Source organism: Eucalyptus grandis, chromosome 9 (genome assembly GCF_016545825.1).
Source record: "Eucalyptus grandis isolate ANBG69807.140 chromosome 9, ASM1654582v1, whole genome shotgun sequence".
In the NCBI taxonomy this organism is placed as follows: domain Eukaryota; kingdom Viridiplantae; phylum Streptophyta; class Magnoliopsida; order Myrtales; family Myrtaceae; genus Eucalyptus; species Eucalyptus grandis.
In genome coordinates this window covers 9,354,584-9,381,263 of record NC_052620.1, presented here as the reverse complement: position 1 = coordinate 9,381,263, position 26,680 = coordinate 9,354,584, and the positions used below count along the sequence as shown (strand labels likewise).

The following is a 26,680-nucleotide window of genomic DNA, read 5'->3' as shown; positions in this document are numbered from 1 at the left end:
GAAGGGCGAGAGGGAAAGTAAAAGTTGAACGAGAGAGAAAGATTAGAAGTTTTCCAGGCCTCCAATGTTACGAGTCAACGTTGGTTTGGAAGAAAAAAATTCCAAGTCAGCAAAATGTCTATCTGTCACTAAGTCTCCGTCGGAAAATCTTTGTAAAAAATATATGAACTACCTACCATATTACCCTTTTTTTGAATTTTTTTTACCATATACAGTGTACTGTAGCTTTTTGAGCAAAGAGACTAAAATCGCCCTTTGTCATAGTGTTTGTGACAATTCAAATGATATTAATCCACGTAGTATGACTATGCAATAACTTTTGGGCTTCAGCTTTTTAGAAGTGTCCATGTCCCATACTAAACAACAATAACCGCACAGCAATTGCTCAGGATGCTCTCTTTTGGCTTCTATAATTTTTTTTTTTTTTTTGTTCAAGATCCTTGTTACTAACAAGAATCAAACAATTAGTAGATCTGTTCAAGATCCCTCTTACTAATTGGAATCAAATTAGACTTGGAGTGTTGGATGATTTTCAGCTGGAAGAACTAAAAATCATTTATTTGAATCTCATCAGCTCTATGCAAACTACTTTAGATCTAGGCCATTTGCATAGATAGGTCTTGATTTAACCCATTGATAGATCTAGCAAGGTGTTTTGTGAAGGTAGCCGGGTCTTACACTTGTGTCTCTAGATAATATGACAAGAAAAAGAGAAGTTATTACATGATTTATAAATCATATGTACATATATCATCAGAATTATTAATCATATGAGTCCTATCTTGGAGCCTATGTGATTGACGGTCCATATGATTTGGTCTACACAGTCTACAGGCCCAGATATTTCTTACCCAACTTGGTGTTTCGAGTGCGTTTGGCATAAAGGCTATCCCCAACTGCACTACTCTCAAATGCGTTCAGTTAACAAACACCAAAGCCTGGACTCCTCTCAAATGCGTCAAGTCAACATCCCACCGAAGCCTTCTTAGTCTTAAGACTTTTCTCTGCCGGTCTATAAATGTGTTGGCTCTTCCTCTATCTCTCTGTGTCTCATTTAATCTGACAGCAACGAAGAGAGCCAGAAATGGCACACTGTCGTCACCATCCACTCGTGCTGCTTTGTTCACTCTTTGTGTTCCTTCCCTCGATCCTCGCCCAGACCGCCGACTTCAACTTGCCTCTCAGGGCTATCAACCTCGGAAATTGGCTCGTCACTGAGGGGTGGATGATGCCTTCTCGGTTCGATGGGCTCATTGGACAGCTCTTGGTAGGTACTTAAAGATAATAAGATAAAAGTATCTATGATCCTCTGAATTGTTATTATGTTATGTACATAAAATTGTACATTTCACTTTCTCTAACACACTCTTATATTACAGTTTCACAATTAGTATTATCGGGTGATCACAAAGTTTCTTCTCAAGTCCAATATGACATATGAATGAACTGTGATTGTTGCTTGAATGTGTAGGACGTTTCAAAACCATAAGAGTACAAAACAACGGTGCAATTATACATGCAGATTCTATTTGGCATGTCTATGTGTGTTAGTACATGATTCCAACATCAGACTAGTACAATTTAGTACATGATTCTAACACGAGACTAGTACTACAATTTGCTCAAATTAAGATACCCGAATGTCCCAGAACTTAGTTTCTAATCGAACATTGCTTTTCTTATATTGCTAGATCTCTGACATACATAAATATGGACTTGATCTTAATTTGACTTGTAATATGAACTCTATTAATCCCCTCAAGATGAGGATATATACTGTTTTTCGTTTGGTCTATCAAAATAGTACTTCACTCTTTCACTGAGATTAACCAGTCCAATGGTAGGATGGGGCTCAAGTGCAGTTCAAGTCGACGCAGCTGAAAAAATTCCTGTGCGCTGAAGGCGCCAACATAGTCATCAATCGCGACCGGGCCGCTGGCTGGGAAACTTTCAGGGTATGGCTTTCTATCTTCAATAATCAACTATCAACTTACAAACTATTAGGTTGCATAAATACAATGAAATAGAGAGTAAAAGCAAGAAAGAGAAATCGAGATATAATATTTATTATGATTTACCCTGTTGGTAATTTGAGTTTGTGCTCATTAATAGCTATTGTTTATATATAATATATTTCTTTTATAATTGAGAGTTGTAACAAAAAGGTAAAAGGTCATGATGTAGCCCTAATATAATCCAAACTATAAAAGTCTTTTAAAGTTGCTGGGCTGCTGCCCCATGTCCCCTTTGGGACAGCCCTCGGACCTCCGCCCACTCACCAGGGAGTGGGACTCCTTGCCTTCTCGTCGATGAGAAATATGAATCACACCCCCACATAGACAAGCTGAAAAGATTCACATGCCATCCTTAATTTTTGCCCTTTCTATGGTGCAGCTGTGGAGGATTTCCGACACTAAATTCAACATCAGAGCTTTCAACAAGAATTTCGTTGGATTGAAAGACAAAAAAATAGTGATTGCAGAAGTTTATGGTACTCCGAGTGCCTCGGAAACTTTTGAAATTATAAGGAACCCGAACCGTCCCAATCGAGTGCGACTCCAAGCATCTAATGGGTTGTTTCTCCAGGTAATCCCCGCTATTCCAGCTTCTATATGACTTCTACAGTCCCCATTGTATTATGGCGTACATGGCTCATTCTTTGTTGCCGAGGGTTGCACAACCATTGCGTCATGGCCCATACAATGATTAACAATGAGTGATTTTTAAGGGTAAGTTCACTAGATATGTCATAAATATTGTATGTTGCTTATTTGATTGACATAATTTTTTTTCGCTCACTTAAGTATGACTAATTTGAAAAATCAATTACTTGAGTGTCATGAGCGATTTGCTTCACCAAAAAAGTCAACCTTACATTAATTTATAATATATCATTCAACATGATGTGTGGGAAAGCTAAAGTCAGAGTGCCATAAATTTTTTGAAGTGAACATTTAGATTCATTAATTTTTTAAAAAGTGATTAACTGACAAGAAGAGGAAGTTTGAAAGAAAAATTAAGAAAGGATGACTCTTATGATACTCTTGCCATACTAGATAAAAATTTCCATGTTGAACTTCAATTTATTTTAAAATTCCACGTTTGAATGGCAAATTGAAAACAAAATATACCTAGGACGATTTGTCGGAAATGATGCTCAAATGATTGTTTTTACATTGATGTAGCACTAAAGTGAGTAAAAAAAAATTATGAGATTTAAGTAAGTGCTATATGTAAATTATACTATTTTGTAGTATTGTACTCATTCCGTGGTTTTCGATTTGACGGTTGAGGGTGATTTCTCATCCCGTGGTTGACAATATCTTCACTCCGACAGTAAAATTTTTGCAGGACTACGTTGTTGTGCCGAACAGCACAAGACGTAGAAGTCCTTGCGTACATCATAAGGCGCATAAATTACATGAAGCTATCTGTTGCTGATTTATTGCACCTATTACTCTAATGTTAGACAAAGACCCGAATAAACTTTGACAAACATGACCAACATAAGAAACAATGTCATATGAACAGCAGTACATGGTGTTTCTACCAAACTATCACATGGCACTCGTGTTGGCATATACTATTCTAAGACTTTCCAGCATGTTACATGGGCACATTCTGTACTTTGTTGACGCTACGAGTACGTGATGGACACCCCTGGTTTGTTTGATAAACGTCAGCAGCACTTCATGCAATAGGACGAATATACTATCTTCTGCAGATAATATATCCACCTTTTGCAATGAAAAGCTGTCATGGAAAAGCAAAAAAAACAGTCATTTCAGCGACAACATTACTTTACTCTTTAATCAAAATGAACTTTTGGACTACAAAAGCATTTCCATTCGGTCATCCAAAATCCCCAACTAAATATAATAGAAGAAATCGCCATACTCCTCGATTGTTAAACGGATACAGTCACATCGATTGATGTAAAAAAAATTTCTAACGTTGTATGGATGATCAGGCAAAAACACCGACATCAGTGACAGCAGATTATAATGGAGATACGAATTGGAATGATAATGACCCGTCCATCTTCGATATAAACATTGTTGGTGGCTTACAAGGCGAATACCAGATAACAAATGGCTATGGCCCCAGTACTGCCCCACAACTCTTACGGGTAATTCTTAATTGATAAGTCGCACAGAAAGCATGTAAAGGATACAGAGACTAAGTAGACCTATTTTCAAATGTGCTCTGCAGGATCATTGGAATAATTACGTTACCGAGCAGGACTTCCGATTTATGGCGACCAATAATGTAACTGCCGTGAGGATTCCGGTAGGATGGTGGATTGCATATGATCCAACACCGCCGAAGCCTTTTGTGGGAGGCTCGCTGTATGCACTGGACATGGCTTTTACATGGGCAGAGTAAGCAACTTTTTAATCCTTTACATCTTATAAAAATAACTCTGATAGAAAATTGGATCGGTAGTGATCGAAACTGAGAGAATCCTATGAGTCTAACCTTGAATAATTGAATACTCCTTTCGCAGGAATTATCGTATGAAGGTAATAGTTGATCTCCATGCTGCTCCAGGGTCGCAAAACGCCGAATCTCATAGTGCGACGAGGGATGGATTTGTGGAATGGGGTGACTCTTACATTCAGGAGACTGTGAAAGTTATAGAATTCCTGGCAGCAAGGTCTGGGAAATGAATTCTCACTTTGGACATATCACTCACGACATATATCTCATTAGTATTTCGATGAGTTGGATTCAGTGCTGTTGATGTTAACATGCTAGATCTTATCTAATTTGGTTTTCTAAAGCATGCTCACTTGTGAATGTCAAGTAGATATTGCAACCGCTCAGCATTGGTCGCAATTGAGCTGATGAACGAGCCTCGAGCCCCAGATGTCAAGTTGAATGATCTTATTGATTACTACCGGTTAGGTTATGAGGCTGTGAGGAGGTACACTATGGATGCTTATGTGATCCTGTCCAACCGGTTGGGACCAGCAGACCCACTAGAGCTCTTTCAATTTGTGAGAGGCTTGAGCCGAGTGGTTATCGATGTACATTACTACAACCTCTACGATCCGAAGTTTAAGCAGTGGAATCTGCAGCAGAACATTGGCTACATCTATGTCGATAGAGAGAATGATCTGAGCAAAATAACCCAAAAAAGGGGCCCCTTGAGCTTTGTTGGTGAGTCCTAGCCTGTAGTCGGAAAGCAACAAGAGCATGTTTATATAGAACACACAGACAAACACGACGCGTGCACGGGAGAGCACACACATGTTATGATCTTTGTGAGCTAAAATGGGTTTTGCAGGGGAATGGACCTCCGCATTGGACTTCGATGGGGCAACAAAGGAGGATTCGGGGAGATTCGCCAAGGCCCAGCAAGACGTGTACAGGCAGGCCACTTTCGGGTGGGCGTATCGGTCTTATAAGTGCCACTACGATACCTGGAGTCTCGAACAGATGATTGAAGACGGTCTTATAAAGATCGTAGCTTGATTCTGTTCCGTAGTTCGTCATGCTCATCAAGCGAGTCATGTCATCATGAGTACTAAGAATAAAAGGTTTCGGAGCTTGTCTGCGGGATGTATGTGTCATCAAAAGTTGCCATTATGGTGACAATAATAGAATTAAATAAAACTGGACTTGAGCATGCTTCCACTGCATTCCTTTTTATCACCTTCCAATAAAGATTGAAAGTGACTGCTGCGGTGGAAAACGTGACACATTCTTCCATAAAAAGTTCGGTTCTTTTCTCGTTTCTGAAGTCGGTTTCTAGGGGAAAGATCATGTCATGTTCAAATGCCTCTTTACTTTTTTTTTTTTTTTTCCGAGTTAAAATTTTCCTTATATTTTTTTAGTGGTGATCGAAAGAACGCCAGAACCAGTCCGTCAGAAAGAACGCCAGCACCAGTCCGTGACCTTCTTTTGGTTTTTTTATGCTAATCTATTGCACGCATCATTAGAGGCGGTAAATAGGTGAATTAGATGGGTTATATAAATGGGTTCAACTTAAATTTTATCCATTTAACTTGCATTGACTCATTTATTTTCTATATAATTGAGACGACACATACTTAACGTAGATCTAACACAAACCCAATTCATCCACGTAACTCAGTTTTTTTGTTTAGCTATACCAATTAAGTATTTAGCACATCTAAAATATATTAAAAATAAAGAAAAAAACATCTCAAGAGATTTCCATCGCGCATTCCGCCCCTTCCTTCACCGTTGGCACCACCCTAAACTACCGCTACACCTCGGCCATTGCCTAGAACACTGAGTACACGAAAGCGTCCCTCCCAACGAGCCCCAACTTCTCACCTCTGTCCTCTGCAGCCCCCAGCCAACGCTCCAACTTGAACGCCCAACACTCCGTCCTCCACAAACCTCGCCCCCTTTGCTTCAATTTCAAACCACAAAGAGACCCTCCATTGCAAATTGTGAACAGCCTCAGCAACACACACACATTGCTCAATCGAAGACTTTGAAACCTTCAAGCATGAGGCGCTAGGTAACACATAGCACCGTCATAGCACTCATCCCCACTGTCTATTAGAATTAGCACAAGCTCTCAAATGCTTGATCTTGTGGTATTTAAGTATCTAATTTAACTATAGCTGTGTTTATTTATATGTTATTAGTATTTGAAAAATTGTAAAGCACAAGTTGAGGGCCATAACTTCATTCAAAAGAAGAACTTCCTATTCTTAGAAATATTGGCTCCATTTGGGTCAAATACTTCATTTTGTGGTTTTTTTAGTTTACAAACCGTCTAATTTGCTTATAATTGTGTTTATTTCAATGCTATTCGTACTTGAGAAAGTTTAGAGCACAAGTTGAGGGCCATAACTTCATTTAAAACAGAGAAATTTTTCTTCTAAGAAGGTGTGGCTCCTTTAGGGTCAAATGCTTGATATTGTGGTTTATGGAGCTTCCAAATCATCTAATTTACCTATAATTGAGTTCATTTAGATACTATTAGTACTTGGGAAAGTTTAAAACACAATATCAACTCCATAAATTCATTCTAGCTATACCACTTTCCAGCTTAAGAGAACCAAAGATGAGGAACTTTCTAAAGATGATTAAAACAAAAAAGCAACGGTGAGGGAGAGAGAGTAATGGAAATCACGAGCAAACAATAAAAGTAACTGATGACAAACGTAGGGATGAGTATGGTTTCAAGGTAGAACCTATAATCTGAGGACCGGACTCCTATGGTTTCAAGGTAGAACCTAGTATTTCAATGGGTAGGTTCTAAGGTATGTAAAGTAGGTTCTAGGATCCAAAAATTGGATAACCTATTTCAATGGGTAGGTTCCAAGTTCTATATTGGTGGAACTTGAAACTTGGAACCTAAAACATGAAATAAGTTTTTTTTTCTTGGTTTATGTCTATACATGATCCTATGGTATTCTATGATGTTCGATGATAAGTATATAGTCTAGAACTATTAGTTTGAGCTTACATTTAATGACTAAGTTTTTTACTTTATTAATATTTCATATTTTTGTAGCAACAAGTGGTGACTATTAGATATGATAACTCATTGCAATTGTTCAATTAATGATAAAGGTGGAACTAAGGTAGTCTTTAGAATCGACACCGGAACATATAATGGGATAGGTTTCGAGTTCCTAGGTGAGCATGGTAGAATGTAGGTTCTAGAAAATGAGGAACGTGTTTCAATGGGTGTGTTCTATGTTTCACGTTCCAATTGGAACTTACACAGAATCTGGAAAGGTTTACTCCTGGTCAAATGCATGCTCGAGGGAGAAGATGGCCACAAATGACTAGAAAATTCGATCCCCAATGATCCGTCAAAGCCATCATTGCCGTCGTTAAGCTTGGACGAGAGCTCCTCCCAGAAGGCGGCATTCGGCTGCTCCTTCGATGCCTGCTACCTACGGTCCTTCGTCCAGGTCTAGGCGCGCGCGCCAGACATCTTCAGGCTCCTTTGCTTTTTCGAGAACTTCCGTGAGCATGAGTAGCTCCTCGAGCACGAGCTCGTATGAGAGATGGTGTCCCTATCCTATTACTGGATGGTGTGATTTGCTCCAAGTACACCGAGATTGCCAAGTCGGTGAAGCGGATCGAAGAATTCGAAGCGTCAACCAAGAGGTTGAGGTGCAAGCTAGAGGCATCTCAAGCTAGGTTGGAGGAAGAGAGAATGGTAAGGAGAGCAAAGAGGGAGAGAACAAAGAGTTTTGAGGCCTAGTGGGTTGGAAATGGGCACTAAATTGAACCAATTTATTTTAGGCTCTAAATTTTAAAATCCATACGATATACATGGGTTTAAGACCCACAAGATTTAAGATTTCTAGGTTTTCGTACACCTGTTTCGTACACCTGTTTCGTTGACATATGCATTTGGATTTCCAGTCAACTTAAGCTTTCCAAATCGATTTGCGGTGACTCTAATTCGGTGTTTTAAGTTTATGATCAAATTTATATATCGTATATTACCCAAACTTAAGATTTCAAAAAAGCCGACCAACTAGGCTCGATTAGTTGCTGACAGCTAACTTGCAAAATTCGAGTTGTATCGGACCGGTGACCCCGCAGGAGATATTGGAAATAACATAAAGGATTGGAAGGACTCTTTTTGTTAAGTCTTTGTATCCCCTGCTAAAATACCTCGTCAGAAAGATGAGCTGGACACCTGGCATGTTGAGTTGGACGTCGGAGTCTACATGTAATTTTAGGATTTGTTCAATTATATCTGGTGGCACCAAGTCAGTAAAATAAAGAAACAAATAAAAGCAAAATAGTTAGAGAGAGGTGGTGAGCTATCACCTAAGTAGTATCAATATCAACACGCAATACACAATACGCCACAACACGACACACCGATACGTTGTTTCTCAAAAAATAAAGAATTCTGATACGTTGGGACACATTATATATTAAATGTATATTTTTATATATAAATGATAAATTATCATTTTTACATTTATTTTAATCAAATTAATTTGATTAAAACATCAATTTACCATTTATTAATATCATTATTATTTCAATTTGAAAAATTCAACTCCACTGCAATAATCCATAAAACCTGGAGTAAAGAAAATAAAAACAATTCATATTTTGGACTCATGTGTCAAAGCATGCCGGAAGAGAAGAGAAAAAAATAAATTTTGGAGGTGAATCGTGTGTTATGGGAAGTGAGAGTCGGAAGAAAAGAGAATATGATGTTTTTCTTCTTTTCCTAATTATTATTTTAATTTGTATTTATTTACATATTTAAATTTTGACTTTTCATTTATCGAAAATTTTTAAAATTGATCTCATACGTGTTGAAATCATGTCAAAATTCTCGATTTGCGTGTCAGAGAGTGTCGAGAGAGTTAACTAGATATCGGATTTTTCAATACGTATTGGCCAAGTGTCAAAGAGGATTAGACATATCGAAATGTTTGACACGACAAAAGCTGTCAGAGGGTGTCAATGTTTCTTAAGCTATAACCTTAATGTGGTTGGTCATCACTACACGGCTGTCGCGGCTCAATGGTGGTAATCCATTGTCTGACGCATGTGACCACCCCACCGGGGTGTTTGGATGTGCAGACGATCATCGCGTTAGCCCTATGGATCTTTGAGATTTGAGATTTAGAGAGGGAAAGGTGGCCATGAGTGAGGGGACAGGACCTCTGTGAGTTGACATGCTACTGCTATGACTCACGATGCTGCGATAGCCATGACTCGCTATGCAACGGCTGCAGCTCAAGATGCGTTGGGGTGACTTGCTACAAGCAACGTCTCGCGAGTTGCCCTTCTTTCATGTGAGAAGGGCGAGAGGGAAAGTGAAAAGTGAACGAGAGAGAGAAGTAATAACCACGTATTTTTAGACAATGGTAAAATGATCATTCTGCACTTAACAAACATATAAATGCCTAAATCACTCATAAAATCAAAATTAAATCATATATTTCCCATTGTGAAAAATTTATTTATTTTCTAAATATATCAAAAATCACACCCTGTCTTCCTTTATTAATACAATTATATTTCCTAAATTATTCCTGTAGATATGGCAAGCACAACAAAAAAAGATTGAATAAAACAACTCATCAGATAATGATGCCATGGTGGCATATGATCACATTAAGATTTCATAAGATCATGCTAAGACTCCCCATCAAGTTAGTGCGTGTAGGATATGGACGGCCAACTTGGAAAGTAGCCACATGTACTGATCTCAGCCTAGTGGCTTGGTAAACACGTTAGCTAGTTATGACTCTATATCAATCTTCAATGGAGCAATGAGGTCGACTTGTATTTTTTTTTTCACGAACGAGATGGCAATCAATTTCAATGTGTTTCGTTCACTTGTAAAAAAACTAGGTTGGCAGTAATGTGGAGGGTAGATTGGTTATCACAGTGTAAGGAAACTGGGTCTCGTAAGAGCTATGATAACTGGGTAATTTCACTTGTAATTACTATCATTGCACGTTATTCCGCTTCAGCAGAAGAGTGTGAGACCGTGCTTTGTTTCTTGGTTTTCATTGAAATAGGACTATCACCCAATAAAATGCATATCCAATTGTTGAACGGCAAGTCATGGGGTGTGGCATTCTAGAATTTCTTGCCAATCTTTAGGGGTGCTCTAATTCATGTCTTGCATTAAAACTTTGGCCAAGCTTTTGGTGGGTAATTATTTGATAGGAAAATTCTATTTTTTGGCCATGTGGGTTATGGATTGGAATTTATTAAATTGGATCACAAAGTTTTGGTGAAAAAATAAATCTCAATTAGGTGTATATATAATTAAGGATTAGGTGAATTAATAGGATGAGGATGGGCTGGACAATTAAAGGCCCAAACCAGCCCATTGCCTCACCCCATCCTCGGCCGGCCCACGAAGCCCAAGGAGGAGAGCTACCGCCAGCCCATGGCTTGCCCAAGCCCATGAAGGGCTGTATCCGGTTGCATGTCTCCCCCATTTGTCCCAAGGAGATGGCCAAGTGTCCTCCATGCAAATGCCAATGATGGCTAATGATGGGGGGGAGAGAGGAGGAAGAAATTAGGGGGAAGATGATGCTGGTTTAAGTGAGAGAGAGAGAGAGAGAGAGAGAGAGAGAGAGAGAGAGAGAGGGAAGAAAGGAAGAAAGGGAGAAAGGAAGAGAGGAAGGAGGAGGACCGTTCGACCGTCCGCCGTGCTCCCATCGTCCGTCGCCGCCGTGTCCAGTCGCCGTTGTGCTCGTTGCTTGCTCGGTTTAGAGGCAAGTGGGATCCTTGATCTGCTCTTGCATGTTGTGCCTAGTATGTGTGATTGAATGGTGATAAATTTCGGATGTTTAGGTGTGAAAAGTTGAAGTTTTAAGAGGGGTGTTTGAGGCTAGTAAACTGTTCTTGAGAAAACAGTTCGACCTTGGATGTTCTAGTGACTTGCATGTGATGTTCGAGTTGGATTTTGGCCGTTACTTCTAAATGAAAGTTGTTAAGGACTTCTCTAAGTATAACATACTCAAATTTGGGACAAAAAGAACAATTATAAGTGGGTGAAATATTTATTCTTTAGAAAGACTGAATCTGGAGATTTCGGTAACTACCTTTGATGAATGCATGGACTGTAAGGCTAACTTTTTGTTGAAATTTCACTTCGATTTCTTAACAAAATATGTAAAGGACATCCTGAGGTTTAACATATCAAAAATTTAGAGGAAACCAACAATAATAGGTAGGTGAAATCGTGGATTTTCGGGGGTAGTTGGGTCTGGAAATTTCGGTATGAGGAACAGAAGTTTTGACCGCCTATATTTAATTACCTAGGAAGAATCTGACTTTGATTCATTCATGAAAAATCTATCTTAGGGTCTTGAATACCACATAGTCTAATTTCATAATTTTTGAAGGCCATTAGGGTATATAATCAGAAATGTTTCTAAAACCGTGTAATCTGATGTGTTCGGACTTAGTCAGTTTCAATGCGTGGGCTATATCGTTTTGTATGAGATTCTTTCGGCAAAGTGTTCTTCATGAAATATCTTTCTTTATGTCTTCCTTGCAACATATTCAAATTTCATAATTTTTGAAGTTTATTTTCCTATTTAACTAAAAAAAATTTAAAAACTGTGCAAGTTGAATTGTTAGAATAATGGTGCTGCGATGCATGGTCTATACCAAATGGTATGAAGGTATTTTGGTGTAGTGTTCTTCATGAAATATCTACCTTATATCTTGACTATCACATGTTCGAATTTTATAATTTTTAAAGGTCATTTGGGTATTTAATGAAAATGCTTTCTAAAACCATGCAAGCTGGATTGTGCGAATTTCAGAGGCTGTTATGCATGGACTATTCTGTTTTGCATGAGCCCCATAAATTGTATTGTTGTAAGTGATTGAATCTTGCTGCACATGTGATGATATTTGGCATTAGATATATAATGAAAAGCTGAAATTGACTTTATTGCCATCACATCATGTGCCATGTTGATATTGAGAAATAAATTGTGAATATGAGTTATGATAAATGAGAATACCATCGGAGGGGTGAGCCAACGATGCCCCGGGAGTGTCAGAATGCTCGGAAATGGGAGTGCCAGATGCTCGGGATGTGGGGGTGCCAGATGTCCTCAGGAGTTTCGAGATGCCCAGGATGTGGGGGTGTTGGAAGCCTCGGAGGTGTGTGCTGAGGGGATACCTCGTGATGCCAGTTGGGATGCGAGATGCCCGGGATGTGGGGGTGCCAAATGCCCGGTGGTGTGTGGTGGAGGTTCCTCGCGATGCTAGGTAGGGTGCGAGCGATAAAATGTGGGATACAATCACTGGTCTCGGAAAAGAGAAATGTGGTGACCCAATTGAAAGATAAAAAGTTGAAATTGAATCATGCATGGTATGGTGACATGTATGCATAGCTGTATGATATGATATGTATGAGTGCATGGAACATATGCACATGAGGCATGGATATGCATGAATGCTTGATGATGAGTGCATGATGGTGTATGCACATATGATATGACGACATATGCATGTCCGTAAGGTAAGTTATGCTTGGATGCATGAATGATATGTGCTTTGTTTGTGATGCCTTGATTTTTCTGTGTGATGCATTGAGTAGTTTAATGGATCTTTTACCTACTGAGTGGTTGTACTCACCCCTTTGGAGACTAACATTTCATATTAGAAAGATGCCTCTTCCTCCGGTCACGCGGGGTACCTTTTACGGCCTTCCATCTGACGTGGAGGTCGAGTGTTCGGAGATTGATCGTGTCACCATCCCTAATCTGACGTTTATACGGGTTCGTGTGCTGGTGATGTATTATGTGGGCCTAGCTGGGGACCCGATCATCCAGGAGTTCATATCGGTTCACGTCCACCGTGACAAAGTGATGCGGGGGATGTTGCCGCCACCACCACCTGATGCACCGGGTTGGGTGTGATGGCTCGCATGAAGAGTGGGGAGCTGACACTTTTTGAGGATAGCCGACACTTGTAGATGGAGGATGACACGTGATCGATATAGGGGGTTGAGATCTCTTTAGAGTTGTGGCCAAGTTTAGTTAAAAATCTTGCCTTTTCTTTTTGGTTGTACCGACCCGAGAAATCCATCATGAAAATATGTAAATAAAAGTGGCTCAGCTTCATGTTTTTCATATGATGTGTAGTTGGTGTGCATTGCATTATGGTTATTGGACGGAGGAATGGTGAGACTTGTTTATGCTTCTGCTAATAAACTGCGCTGGGACTATTTAAAAAAAAAAATGCCTATGAACTACGGTGCTTCCGCTAAGTGATGTAACTAGTATTCATTAGGTGGAGCGATAGGTACCTGTGGCGACCTTAGGTGTTTAGGGGTGCCACATGAGGCAACTAGCCCAATTTGAATCATAGTAACCCGTGAGTTGAAGTTCATTTTTAGCTGGGTAAAAGAACCATTGGCCTATAGTAGCCTTCAAATATCATAGGAGAAGGTGTGCTGCATCCAAATGTGGTTGGTGTGGTGCATGCATAAATTGACTCAAAATGTTAACACTATGAGCAATGTTTGGCCTAGTAACAATCAAATAAATGAACCGGCCAATCAAGTGTCAATAGAGAGATGGATCCTCCAATAGAGTGTTTGTATTAATACTCAATTTTATATTTTGTTCAGTAGTAGTATCACCTTGGTCTCTCTTCCTCTGGCCCTTCCTCACCGTCACAGCATCGCCTCCGCTCCCTCCCCCTTGTCTCCACCATCTATCATCTTCTTCAACGATTCTCTCTCGAATATGCATGTCGGAACGTGTTGAGAAAAGTTGACCACATGTCGAAAAATACGGTAGGCGTTGACCACGTGTCCGAGAGTGTCGAATACGTTGACATGTGTTGAACACGACATAGAAGCTCCGACAATGTGTCTATGCTTCATAGGCTACCACTCGAGCCACCTTCACCATCGTTTGTCCACGCCGTCACCTTTCCTCACCTCCACCGCAAGCCACCACCAAACCACCCTTGGTGGCCGTGGGCTTCAAGAGCTGAACCGCCATCATCGTGTCCCCGTTCGAGCCGTGAGCCCCATGTCCTCAACGTTGTGACGCCGCTGTTGCTACGAGCTCATCGTTGCCAAAAAAAAAACCAATGAGTTAACTCATAATCCTTGATTATGAAGTTAATTGTGTTTAGGGTAGGATTAGATTATGGTTAATGGCGGTTAGTGTTAATTAATTATGGTTAGCATAAAGTAACCGTGGTTGGGTTAATTAACTATATTTGGTTTAAAATAACCATAATTAGTGTAAAGTAACTGCAGTTAGGTTAATTAACCATAGTTGCTTTTTAATTAATCATGTTTAGATTAATTAAGAATGTAGCTTAATTAATCGCAATTAGTTTAATTAATCATTATTAGTTTAATTAATTGTAGTTAATTTTAATTAATCGTAGTTAGATTAATTAATGATGATTAGTCTTATATTATCATGGTTAGTGAAATTTAATCACTATTAGCTTAATTAATCACGTTAGCGCTAATTAATTGTGATTAGTTGAAATTAAGGACGAATTAGCTGTTAAGTAGGATTTTATGCTTGATTTATTAGGTGAAATTATGCATAATTATGACTTTCTAAGCTTGTAATGCCATGTTATCGATTGCCCAAATCATGAGTTTAAATGCTATTTTTAAAAAAGGTTTATTTGAAAAGAAAATGACAAACTTTGAGGTGTCATGCTTGGACGCCGTGTTTTACATGCTAAATGGGGCAATGTGGTTTTAAAATGAAAGCATGCAAATTTTGGCGGGTTGATTTTAAGTACGTGACCATGTGCAATTATTTTATCGAAATTATGAATGTAGAGATTTTCCGAGATTTGTTTTTTTAAGCATGCACTCTTTTACATTAAGCTAATTAACAGTAGATAAAAATTAGCTTGAGTGTTGGCATGCTTGTGTAGTCATTTGATTGAACCTGTTACTCAACAGGAATTTAGGGATGATACTCAATATTTATCAAATGCCCAACGAGGGTCTGGATGCTGAGTCCGGGTTGAGGTCGGACCGATACTCTTTTATGGATGTCGTATAGGCGGGGTGTCTAGATGATATCATACTCGATAGGGCGGGATGATGTTCGGTCATGTCAGAAGATTACCAATTCATGTGTTGGTCGTGACCCAATGAGTCATAATGATTGGAATATGTGTAAACAATTGTGATGTATTGCATCTAATTATGGGGTAAAATTGTGAAACATGGTATGAGAAAGGCCAAAATGGGTTTTACCTTAAAATCAAGATTCATGTGGATATTTGGTGCATGAAAGTTATGTGTTCCGGTTATTGATCATGCTTGTTGCACTGATAATGACATGTGTGATGTACTAATATGTAGGAATGTGACAAAGCAAGTTAAGATTGTATGCCATTATATATTTAGGCTGCCTCCGAGGTGAATTTGCGTCCTAACTGATGCTTAGGCCACCTCATTGTTGTTAAATATTTTTAGGTCCGTATTAGAGACAACCTTGAGTGCGATTTGGGGTCTCGATGGACCTAGACGCAAGTGTGCCTGGCGTCAATTTTGTTGGCCTCATCGTTAGTGAAGTTTAGGTTAATCCTGACCTCAGAAGGTTTTTGAGCTAGTCGGTAGGAAGTGGCCATAGAAAGGCTTGTATTTATTAAACTTCTTAAGGTTAACAGCAAATAATAAAAATAGTATTTTGGATTGGTTGACTAATTGTTTATATTAAACTTCTTCAGACGCCTTCTCTAAATTTCCCTTAACTAGTATTTTGGAAATGAATGATGTGTTTACTATTCCTATTCTTAGATTGGCTGACTAGGTGTTTATATTAAATGCTTTCGCTTGCGTCTAATTGAAAGATAAAAAAAATTGGGTTGGCGACGCGTCCTGAGACATCGCAATTTAATCGATCATTAATGGATATTCATGCGCTCGGGATTCGGGGCATGACATAATCTAATTCTCAAAGTTGAAGTTCCTGAAAAACTTTCTTTCATCCATGACTGTGAATTGAATGAATAAAAAGATGAAATAAAGAAAAAGAATGAAGAATTCAACTAATGGTTCGGAACAAAAGCATTTCAAGCCTATTAGTCTCTGCAATGTTTCCTTCAAAATAATCACCAAGATTATTATCAACCGGCTCAAGGAAGTTATGCCTCTTCTCACTTCACCCGCCTGAGTGAGCTTTGTTCCAGGTTGATACATTCAAGATAATATCATCATTGCTCAGGAAATCATTCACTCAATGCGCAAGATGAGGGGAAAGAAGGGCGTCTGATCGACTAAGTTAGAATTTCATTTGTGAGACTCTTTAATTGGCCGGCATCCCTGAGTCACTGGTGGATCTTATCATGCGGTGTGTTACAACTAGCAGTATGCAATTGCTTTGGAATGGAGAAGTCACTCAAGTGTTTAAGCCTACAAGGGGTCTAAGATAAGGGGATCCAGTCTTGCCTTTCTTACTTGTCATTTGTATGGAATGACTCATTTAATCATGGATCTGGTTGATCAGGGTGAATGGAAATCGTTTCGTTCCTGCAGAGGAAGTCCTGCAATCTTTAGCAAAATTAATTTGTTGCAGATAATATACATCGATTTCATGAGATTTCCTAACATTGTAGGAAAAGTCTGATTCAGTTACCAAATAATAGCGACCCGACTCCCTAATTAATAAATAAAATTCCTTTTATTCATTTCAATTAGCATGACTATTTATACCCAGGTAATACCTGAGAACCTTCAGCCGATCAAATTTGTGTATTGTGTCCGGCTTCAAGCATCATGAAGAACTGCTTCGGCATGGTTGTTTTCGGCCTCATCCTGTCGTGTATTCTGGTAATGTCAAACTATGCTCGCTAAGATAATCAATATGTCCAAGTGTTCACAATTATACGCTATCTCATCCTCAGTATTCTTTTTAACGCATCGATGGTTTAGGCAAATGAGCATCAGATGGTCTCTGCGGAGATAGACACATCCCAAACGTGCAATCTGCCCATAACCACTCCGAACTGCAATGATGGCCGTTGCGCAGTCAAGTGCAGTGCTTCTTACGAACAACCAGCTACCGGACGCTGCACGGACTCGAGCACCTGCACATGTTATTTCCCATGCAGTGGATAATCTGTCGATGTTTATGTGAAAGACTAATTCATCCCAATAAAAATATATAAATTGTTTAGCTCTTTTGTTAGCCTTTCCGTGGAGACGAACAGTTTTTTAAGTTATGTTAACCATGCGAGAAAATATTAGTTAGGCCAGTCTTGTCACGTGGGCGATATGACACTACTCAGTGCTTGCTACAAGCTCAACTAAGGCCCACCGGTAAATCTCTTTCTGCACCTTCTGTTTATCTTCTTCACCTTTTCTTTTTCCATTCTTTCCCTTTGGCCTGTGGCCGGTTTTCAGCCATGGCCAAGGACTGAACATCAGCAATGGTATCGCGGTCCTCATCGGCCTTTTGTAAGCACTCGCGTGCTTACAACTTCTTGTACACCCTCTACTTCTTTCTTTTCTAGTGGAAGTAGGCTGCCCGCTTTCAATTGGGCTGGTGCAGGACCCCCCCGAAGGGGTGCCTACATTTGCTCCATCGCTTGGGAACCCATGAGGCTTTTAAATTGTAGCGTGTAAACCACATCGCTTCACTATGTAAGCTCAAATCACGAACTTGGCGGTAGAATATGGTCCCCAAAGAAGCAAGAAGAGAAATTAATAAGTCCACCAATAATCTAGTCAAGACCTGCGAGATCACCTTGGTCACCTCATGAAAATCCGCAGAAAACCTCTCTTCTGCAATTAAAAATCCAAAAGCAATTGCCACCCTCTCGCTATGCACCTTCATTGCGTTCTTCTTCTCTTCCACTCCCATGTCATGCAAAACTGATGAAACGTAAGGTGCATACCCAGCAGCTTCTGTGATTCGTGCTCCAATAATTTCAAGCATCTTGTAAATCTATAATGAAAGGTTGTGCTATCTATCCCAGCAATTAGGGATGTGTAACACGGAGCGCCTGAACCAAGCACCCAGACTAGATCGGACCAGACCAGACTGATAAGTTGGATTTGGTCCCAGGAGCATCGGTCCGGTTCCCGGCTTCTCAAAGTGGAATCGGTGTCCAAGCAGTCAAGTTCCCAATTTCAAGAGAAAACGAATATGACCAACTACATTTACTTTTTTTTCTTAATTTCTTCAAAAAAATAAATGTAGCCATTTTTTTTCATAACATATGACATCAAGTAGTGGAAAAAAAAAGTGACCGATTCCATTGAACCAGATCGATCCAATCCCCAATCACCAAATTTCGACAAATAGGGAACCAATTACCTCTACCTGCCACAAATCTATTTAGTCCCTGCGATTCAATCAAGGTCCAACCAGCAACTTCATTGCCATTTCGCTCCGCTATTAGTCTTCGGACTCTAATTTCATCTGCCCATTTGCTTGCCTTGGCATATATGTTTGGAAGTTGCCCATAATGCCCTCATGGGTGAGATCCAAGTTCAAAAGTTTGCTCCCTGTCTTTTCACCTAGGTCTACTAAGCCATGGACTTTACAGGCGCCGAGTAATGTCGCCCATGTAAGCCAGGATCTGCTGAAATTTTCATGTTTTCTGTTAGAGATAGTTAGAATGTTTTTCTATATTAGGAACAATTAAATATTTCTAGTTAATTTTCTATATCTCTCAAGATATGCATAATTTAATGGAGATATCCACGCAATCTTATTAGATATAAAAAAATTAATAAAAATCTTCTAATTATCTCTAATAATGGGAAAATATATCCTATATTATCTCTAACATTTTCAATTAAATCAACAGCTTCATAAATGTGAACTGCACGACCTAGGAGATCGTTTTGCATCTATAATGTTGCTTCCCAGGTTCGATGCCATATTTTATCAGAAAAACTTTAGCAAGACAAACGCTAGAATATATTGATCATAGGAATATATTGTTCACATAACTTTCAAAATTAATTTGGAAAGGAAAATAATTTGGCTTTCCAGATTTATTAACATAATGAGTTCTAGAATACATAACGTAAATCAAAGTTCGTTATAATCGGAAAAATTCCAATAACTTTCCAAGGTTTATTGGAAAAATGCTCGCACGGCGCACAGACCATTATCCCTTACATTCAAAATTAACTAGAATACAGACGCACATGATGATAAACTAACAAAGTTAGAATAAAACAATTTGACTCACTTCTTGATTAAGTATGGAGTACTCGGGCATAATCTAAGATCCTTTCTCGACATTTTTGTTGTCAGAAGAGGTGTCGTCTTTCACTTTAAAGTTGAAGTGTTTCTTGTGACTAGTGACATTGTCATGGCCATCTTTGATGTCGGTGGGTTTTGCTCCCTTCCAATATCCCGAATTCACCGTTCTTTTTACTCTACACTTCTTCTAAAGCTTGGTGAATCCGTACAAGCTTTTTTTTTCTGGGTTCTTATGGAAGAATTTTTTTTTTTTTTTTTGCTGTTAGTCATGACAATTTACTGACATTATTCATGAAGATATTATAGATATTCAACTTACTAATTGATTTTACCAACTTAGATTTAGACAATATCATTGAATGCAAAAAATCTATTGTTGTCTCTAATAATAGATCATAGATTTATTAAATTTTTCTAATGTGTGAGTGAATAGTAAATTTTACTGCTTATACGTTATTCTTATGCTAACAAGAGTTTACATGTTTTCATGACAGGTCGACCAGTCTTTTGTTTTAGTAAAATTATGATGTTTATGATCCTAACGGATACGAATCCCACATAAACTAGTCAACAAAATGCAAAATACCTAGTCAGCACCTATCCATATAATATATGCGCTATTATTATTTTAATTATCATTATTGTTATTGTCGTCATCATCGTTACAATTATTATCGTAATTTCTATTAGAAGGCTCAAATTTCATTAATGATGAGTTTCTATATGTATTTAAAAAGTTAGAAATGCATTCGGGAAAGCCCTAATTTAACTTAAAAATCATGAAATGGTTCGCACATGCTTATTAAAAGACAAATAAATAAAAAGAAAAAAGAGATGAGGATGAAAAATTGGGGCCTTTGCCAGATCCCGCAAGGATGGCCCTCACCTAAGGCCGTGAGGGAGGGCAACCTCACTCAAGCAAGAGTAGCCTCACTGGCTACAATAAAAAAAAAAAAAAAAAAAAAAAATTAAATTTAAAAAAAATATTACAAAATTGTAAATTTGGTCTACGTTAGCATCGATCATGTTACATAATCGATGTCCATATCAGTAATTTCTGGCAAAAATTAATAAAATGGACTATATTGACAAATTATCAAAAGATTTAGGACTTAAATGGTATAATTGAAAAGTTTATTACTAAATGGCACAAATATAATAGGTTTAAGACTTTCTATAATACTTTTTCCAACATGAATTGACATCCTTTCATTACAAGTCAGCTATGCATCTATTTGTTTTGATGCCAAACAAATATGAATCACATTTACACCAAAGAGTTTTCATATAAATAGGCAAGCACTGCCTTCTTTTTTCTTTCTTCTTTTTCTTGTGAGGAAGACTTAAAAAGATTCATTACAGATGTTGATTGAGTTCACAAAACTTGTGGACATAAGATTATATGATGTTGTATGATGGGTTGAATTATTATAGTTTTGGGTTAAGAAAAATACTAAAACCTACCAAGGCTGATTTACTAAAATTAATTTATTGAAGTATACACTAGAATGTTATTAAATGGAACCCATTGTTTATAGATCTACAAGCCTAATGCTATTCTTTGGTCCATCAATGGTTAAAAAGGGGAAAATCAAAACAAAAACCAGAAAAACAAAAAAAAAAAGAGGTTTGAAAAAGGAAAATAAAAGGAAGGGCGTCTGATGGGGAAGTTGGTGGGATCCACATCATGCCATTGCCACTCAGGCTTTGATATGAACTGATGCTAGGTCGCTTGTCTTTTGGATTCAAACACTATTACGTGGAAAAAGAACATCAAGAGTGTCAAAACTTTTGTACGATACTCACTTGAATACCAAATTTTTTTTTTTATTCACTTGAATGCCACATTGGAGTAAAATCCATCACTTGAGTGTTATTTTTAGCCAAACAGCCTACGTTGATTTTTTTATTTATTAATTTTTCATTCCAAAGTATGGATATTTTTAAAAAATTCAAATTATTATTAATTGTCAATGTCAGCACCAACGATGCTACGTAAGACAATCAATGTTTGTGTCGGATTTTCTTGTAAAGTAAATCAAAATTGGCACTCAAGTGATTGATTTTTCAAATTTACAACACTCAAGTAAGCATCATACAAAAGTTAAGATGCTTTTAGTGTACTTATCCCAAAAATGCTTATACATGTGTCCATTGAATGAGTGATTATTTAAATATTTAGGGAAATTATCAATTTAGTCTTATATCTATAGTATGGATGTCAATTCAATTTTAACTTTCTAATTTTGTCAATATAATCATATACATTTGTGCAAATATACATGTAATATTTCCGGCAAATGTGAAACCAACAAGTTGACCATGTGAGCACACTACTTAGGTCAATCGGTATTGACTAGACACCACATCAACCATTTTAGGTGGCAATTGGCAGGAAAGACTACACTTAAATATGACCCAAAAGTTAAGGGCTACACTAACAAAACTGAAAAATAGGGCTGATTAAGTGGAATATCTAGTTGTTGATAAGATAATTATGACAATTGTAATTCATTATAAGACAATCCGATTAAACCTTTGGCGAATACATTTTTTGTTTTTTGTGGCATTTGGGTTTTTTGTCAGGCCTCGAATAAGTATAGGCTCGTCATGGGTCGACGGGAGTGTCAACAGACTGTGTCATTGGCACCGTTTACGAACACAATTTCATCATTGTCATCGTCGGTATAGCATTAGGCCATCATTTCATCACCACCTGTCGTTCCAAAACATCAACTTTCGGAGAGAAATTTTCCATGCATGGCCATGCACACATCCGATATTAGTCCTGAGCGGCCTCGCCGATTGACCGGGCTGAAGGCCCGTAGCATGCAACGGCCATGCATACGTGAAAGTTTACGATGAAAATTGTCGAAGACCTCCCAACCGTTTCACGTAAAGGACCGCAGACCAACCCAGCTTCATGCACGATTTTTCCTCCTTAGACGGCCATGTGAACGGCCTCGCCAACGGCCACGTTCTTCGGCCATGCAGCACGTAAAGTTCCCTTCCCATTTGCGGCGATTGAAGACCACCGATTTCCATGGCCACGATTAAGCTGGCCCCAACTTCCCCATGCACTTGAAGAAGTCCCCACGCAGCTACGTCCACGCATCCAAGAAAAGCCCATATGCAAGCCCTTTGATGGTCAACAAAAGAAGGGGAATGTTGACTAAGAGGCACCAAATGGCAGCCACGTCGTCCCCAGCAAATGTCTCCTTTGCTGCCACCGAATCCTCCTCAGTTGACTATGAGAGTCAACAAAACCAAGAAAGGAAGCCACGTCCTCTCTCTCTCCTCTTCGGTGGCCAGCGGAGAGAGCCCAGCATGCATGCAGAAACCACGTCCCCAATTGCTGTCCATCCGTTGCTTCGAGCGCGACACGCCTGCCCACCCGTGCCTCCTCCTCTTGCCGCCACCGAGTCTCAATTGTTGACTAAATTAGTAAATGGATAGAGGGGTAAAAGACAGCCACGTTCCCTCCACCTGTCCTCGCCTCCTCCTGCCGCCGAAGCTTTCAATTGTTGACTAGTTTTTGTCAACAAAACCAGCGACGGATCATAGAAGCGAGCGAAAGAGAGAGAGAGAACAGCGAGCAGCGAGCGCGAGAGAGAGAAACCGAGAGAGAGGAAACGCGCGAGAGTGAGAGAGGGAGAAAGGGACCGTCCCCTTCACCGCGCACGAGCAGCTGCCGTTCCCGTCGCGCCGATACAGCCGTCCCACAGCCTCAGCCGCGTCCGCGAAATCGCGATCTCCCAATTTCTCGCCATCAGCGTCGCAGGACTTGAGGCAAGTTAGAGTCTACTAACCTCTATAGTGTAGTGTTGTTGTTGTTTGAGGAAGTACTGTTAGATTAAAATGGTTTGAATGCCGATGTTGAATTGCGACTTCGAGAATGATCGAATCGATTTGAGGCTAGAAAATTGAGAAGTTTTCGTGAGTACCTCGGTTAAGGCCTTCAATTTTACACCAAATGTTGAGGTGGTAGCACCTTGAGACTTTTATTCGCAAATCATTTTAGAAAATCTCTTGATTTGAATCAAAATTTATGGGTACTGTGTGACACTGTACCCAAACGTTTTAAGAAATGTTTTATATTTTAAAGACTTCTGAACTTTTTATAGAAAACATTTCAAACCATTGGAGTGGGATTGAGATTTGAATTTATCGACGTACCGATTTCAAATGTATTTATAGATTTCAATAAATTATTTTGTTCCATACGGGAAGGGTAATTTCCATTCAAGTTTCTTTATACGGATTCAAAAATGATTAGAAAAGTATTTGCGAAAGTGGGACTTTCGGGAAAAAAATCCAAGGGATTTCCATATTGACGATTTGAAAATGTTTTGGCATCGAAATGATTTAATTATTACACCATGGTTGGTGTGTTATCGTTGCCGTTGGACCCTCGGGTTATCGATGCCCCGGGAGTCGGGACGCATAGAGGTGAGACATGACACGCTCTAGATGCCTGGGAACCGGTAAGTCCCAGAGGCCCCGGGAGTGTCGGGATGCCCAAATGTATGATGATACGTATTCCGGAGGGTAGGGGACACTAGTAACATAGTGAGCCCTGGAGATTTCTCGTGATGCTAGGTGAGGTGCGAGATGCCTGAAGGTGAGACATGACACTCTTTGGATGCCCGGTGACTGAAATTTAGAACCGGAGGCTTTTGTGACGCCAGATTGGGTGCAAATGCCTAGAGGGACGCAAACACTGGTCCTTTGGGAGAAAAATCTTTTGAGTTTTAAAGTTGATTTTCTACTGAGTTGCACCTAATTATAGGACAAAATTGTGTGGCATGGTATGGGACGTAATATAACGGTTTAGTCTGATAATCAGAAACCACGTGATTGAAATGATGTGTTCCAGTTTTTAAATTGCGCTTACCATTTCGTTGGAAAACTCTACTGATTTATTGCATACCGATTCTTCTAGTGATGTGTTTTGTGTATTTTGCATGGAGTCAGATGATGATGATTATGCATATTATAGTTTAGCAGATCTTTAGCTACTGAGTGGTTGTATTCACCCATTTTAGGCACTAACATATTTTAGATTAAGAACTATGTCTTTGCTACCCGCACCTCCCGGTACATTCTATGGGATCCCAACCGACTTGTAGTGGGAGCTGTTGGAATTCCAGGACCCTAACGTGCGGGGACTAACGTTTATACAGGTGGGAGTAATCATGACATTCGACACCAGTCTTCCCTCTAGTCCTGTACTCCAGCAGTATGTCATCTTATTCGCCCATCGAAATGGGCAAACTCTAGGGCCGCTGCCACCACCACCAGAAGACAACAACGAGGGATCGAGTGGTTGGGAGTGACTGCGAGGCTGAGGACAGCAAAGTGAGAATTTTTGGATGCTGACACTGAAGGATGGACTCTATGTAAATGGCTGCTAAAGTTGTTGGTTAACTTTTGAAGTATCGCTGAGTATAGGAAACCACGGCCTTTTGGATGTACCAACAAATGGTGTCCATCTAGTTTATGTAAATAAAAGTGTGCGGTTATTATCTATAAACGTGTTTAGTGTGTGCATCATTTTTGTGTGTAAGGAAAGGGGAGTTGTTGGATACGCTTCCGCCACGTATATGATAGAACCCCCACATGACTTCTCTAAAGTCCATTGATTAAAATAAAAGGACATCCGGGACGAGAAAAGAAGTGTGGCAATCCTAATGGATTAGGGGCCGTCGGGGGGGGCGCCACATTTTTCAATTTTAAATGTATGAGAATTTCCAAAGAAAGAGAAGAAAAAAAAGGCAAGAAATAATTATAAATATGGGACTTGTGATAGATATTATGGTCAATTTAAGGTGAAATGAGGCGTCATAAGTCATAAAATGAATGGAAAAAATCTAACTCTTTATTCATTTATCTTTCTTACGCTCATTTAAATGTTACAACTAACCTCCTTATTTATATTTGAGTTGATACAAGTAAAATAAGGAGATAGTATGATGAATTTCTAGAGTTAAGGGTTACACAGTGGTTGGGAAAAAGGAGAGGTGAAGGAGGTAATTTATAATAAATTTTACGTATGTAAAATTGTTTTGCTAATATTTTAATTTCGATCTTTGTTGAAAATTAAATTTAAATTATTTTGAATTTTATATGCAATAAGCTTCATTCATGAGAAGTACCTAGCTTTATATAAATGGTACTGTCCTTTGTTAATATGTCTTATAAAGAATTAATTAATGTAAGGCATTTGCTTACATGGGACCCTTATAGTAAAATTTATAAGGATAGTCACATTGGTCCTCCCCAACCTTTTTACTTATAAATAAAAATTATGGAATAAGAACAGTAAGAGTATCATAATTTTTGTATATAACTCACTTAAATACCATAACTTTTTTTTCTTCACTTAAATGTCACCTCGTAGGAAAATCGATCATTTAAGTGTCATTTCAAGCAAATCGTCCTACGTGGATTTCTTAATAATTTCCCATTCTTGCGTGATTTTTTATATAAATTTTTTATTAATTATCCATGTCAACGCCGACAAAGCCATGTAGGACAATCGACATCTATATTGGATTTTCCAGTGAGACAAATCGAAATTGTTACTCAAGTGATCGATTTTTCAAATTCATGGCACTTGAGTGAGCAAAAAAATTATTTTGGCATTCAAGTGAAAGCTGTATGAAAGTTTTGGCACTCCTAGTGTTCTTCTCTTCTATTATGTCATATACAATATAGTAAAATAAACTTTTGGACATTTTGTGCACTAAACTTTACATGATGATTTCTTTATATATAAATTTAAATTTTAAGAGCTTTCCTAAGAAAGTAAGAATTAAAGAGATCCAATGCACCTACCCATATTCAATTATATTATCATTATTTATATGTCGTAAGATTGCTTATGTACATCATCTATGAAGCAGAGAGAAATATTTTACATTGTTAAATTGTGTCATTATTTGTAAGTACACAATAAGGTGATTCAGTTACTCACAATATATGTAATATATCAAGAGGGAAGGGTTAGA

The 26,680-nt window shown here is 38.7% G+C and overlaps 1 protein-coding gene across 1 annotated transcript; it reads left to right on the top strand.

The window, feature by feature from the left end:
- Positions 1–1,084: 1,084 nt before the first annotated feature.
- Positions 1,085–5,553, top strand: LOC120288087 (probable glucan 1,3-beta-glucosidase A). The gene is made up of 8 exons (XM_039301405.1): positions 1,085–1,267; positions 1,845–1,955; positions 2,395–2,586; positions 3,971–4,129; positions 4,213–4,382; positions 4,508–4,657; positions 4,811–5,163; positions 5,291–5,553. The coding sequence occupies exons 1-8, from the start codon at positions 1,085–1,087 to the stop codon at positions 5,476–5,478; spliced, it is 1,506 nt and encodes a 501-aa protein (XP_039157339.1). The 3' UTR covers positions 5,479–5,553.
- Positions 5,554–26,680: the final 21,127 nt, after the last annotated feature.

Bases quoted from the DNA above. Each gene is read 5' to 3' on its own strand.
- LOC120288087 (XM_039301405.1), top strand. From the start codon at position 1,085: ATGGCACACTGTCGTCACCATCCACTCGTGCTGCTTTGTTCACTCTTT. The intron at 1,268-1,844 runs GTAGGTACTTAA...GTCCAATGGTAG, and splicing joins GGCTCATTGGACAGCTCTTG to GATGGGGCTCAAGTGCAGTT. The intron at 4,130-4,212 runs GTAATTCTTAAT...TGTGCTCTGCAG, and splicing joins CTGCCCCACAACTCTTACGG to GATCATTGGAATAATTACGT.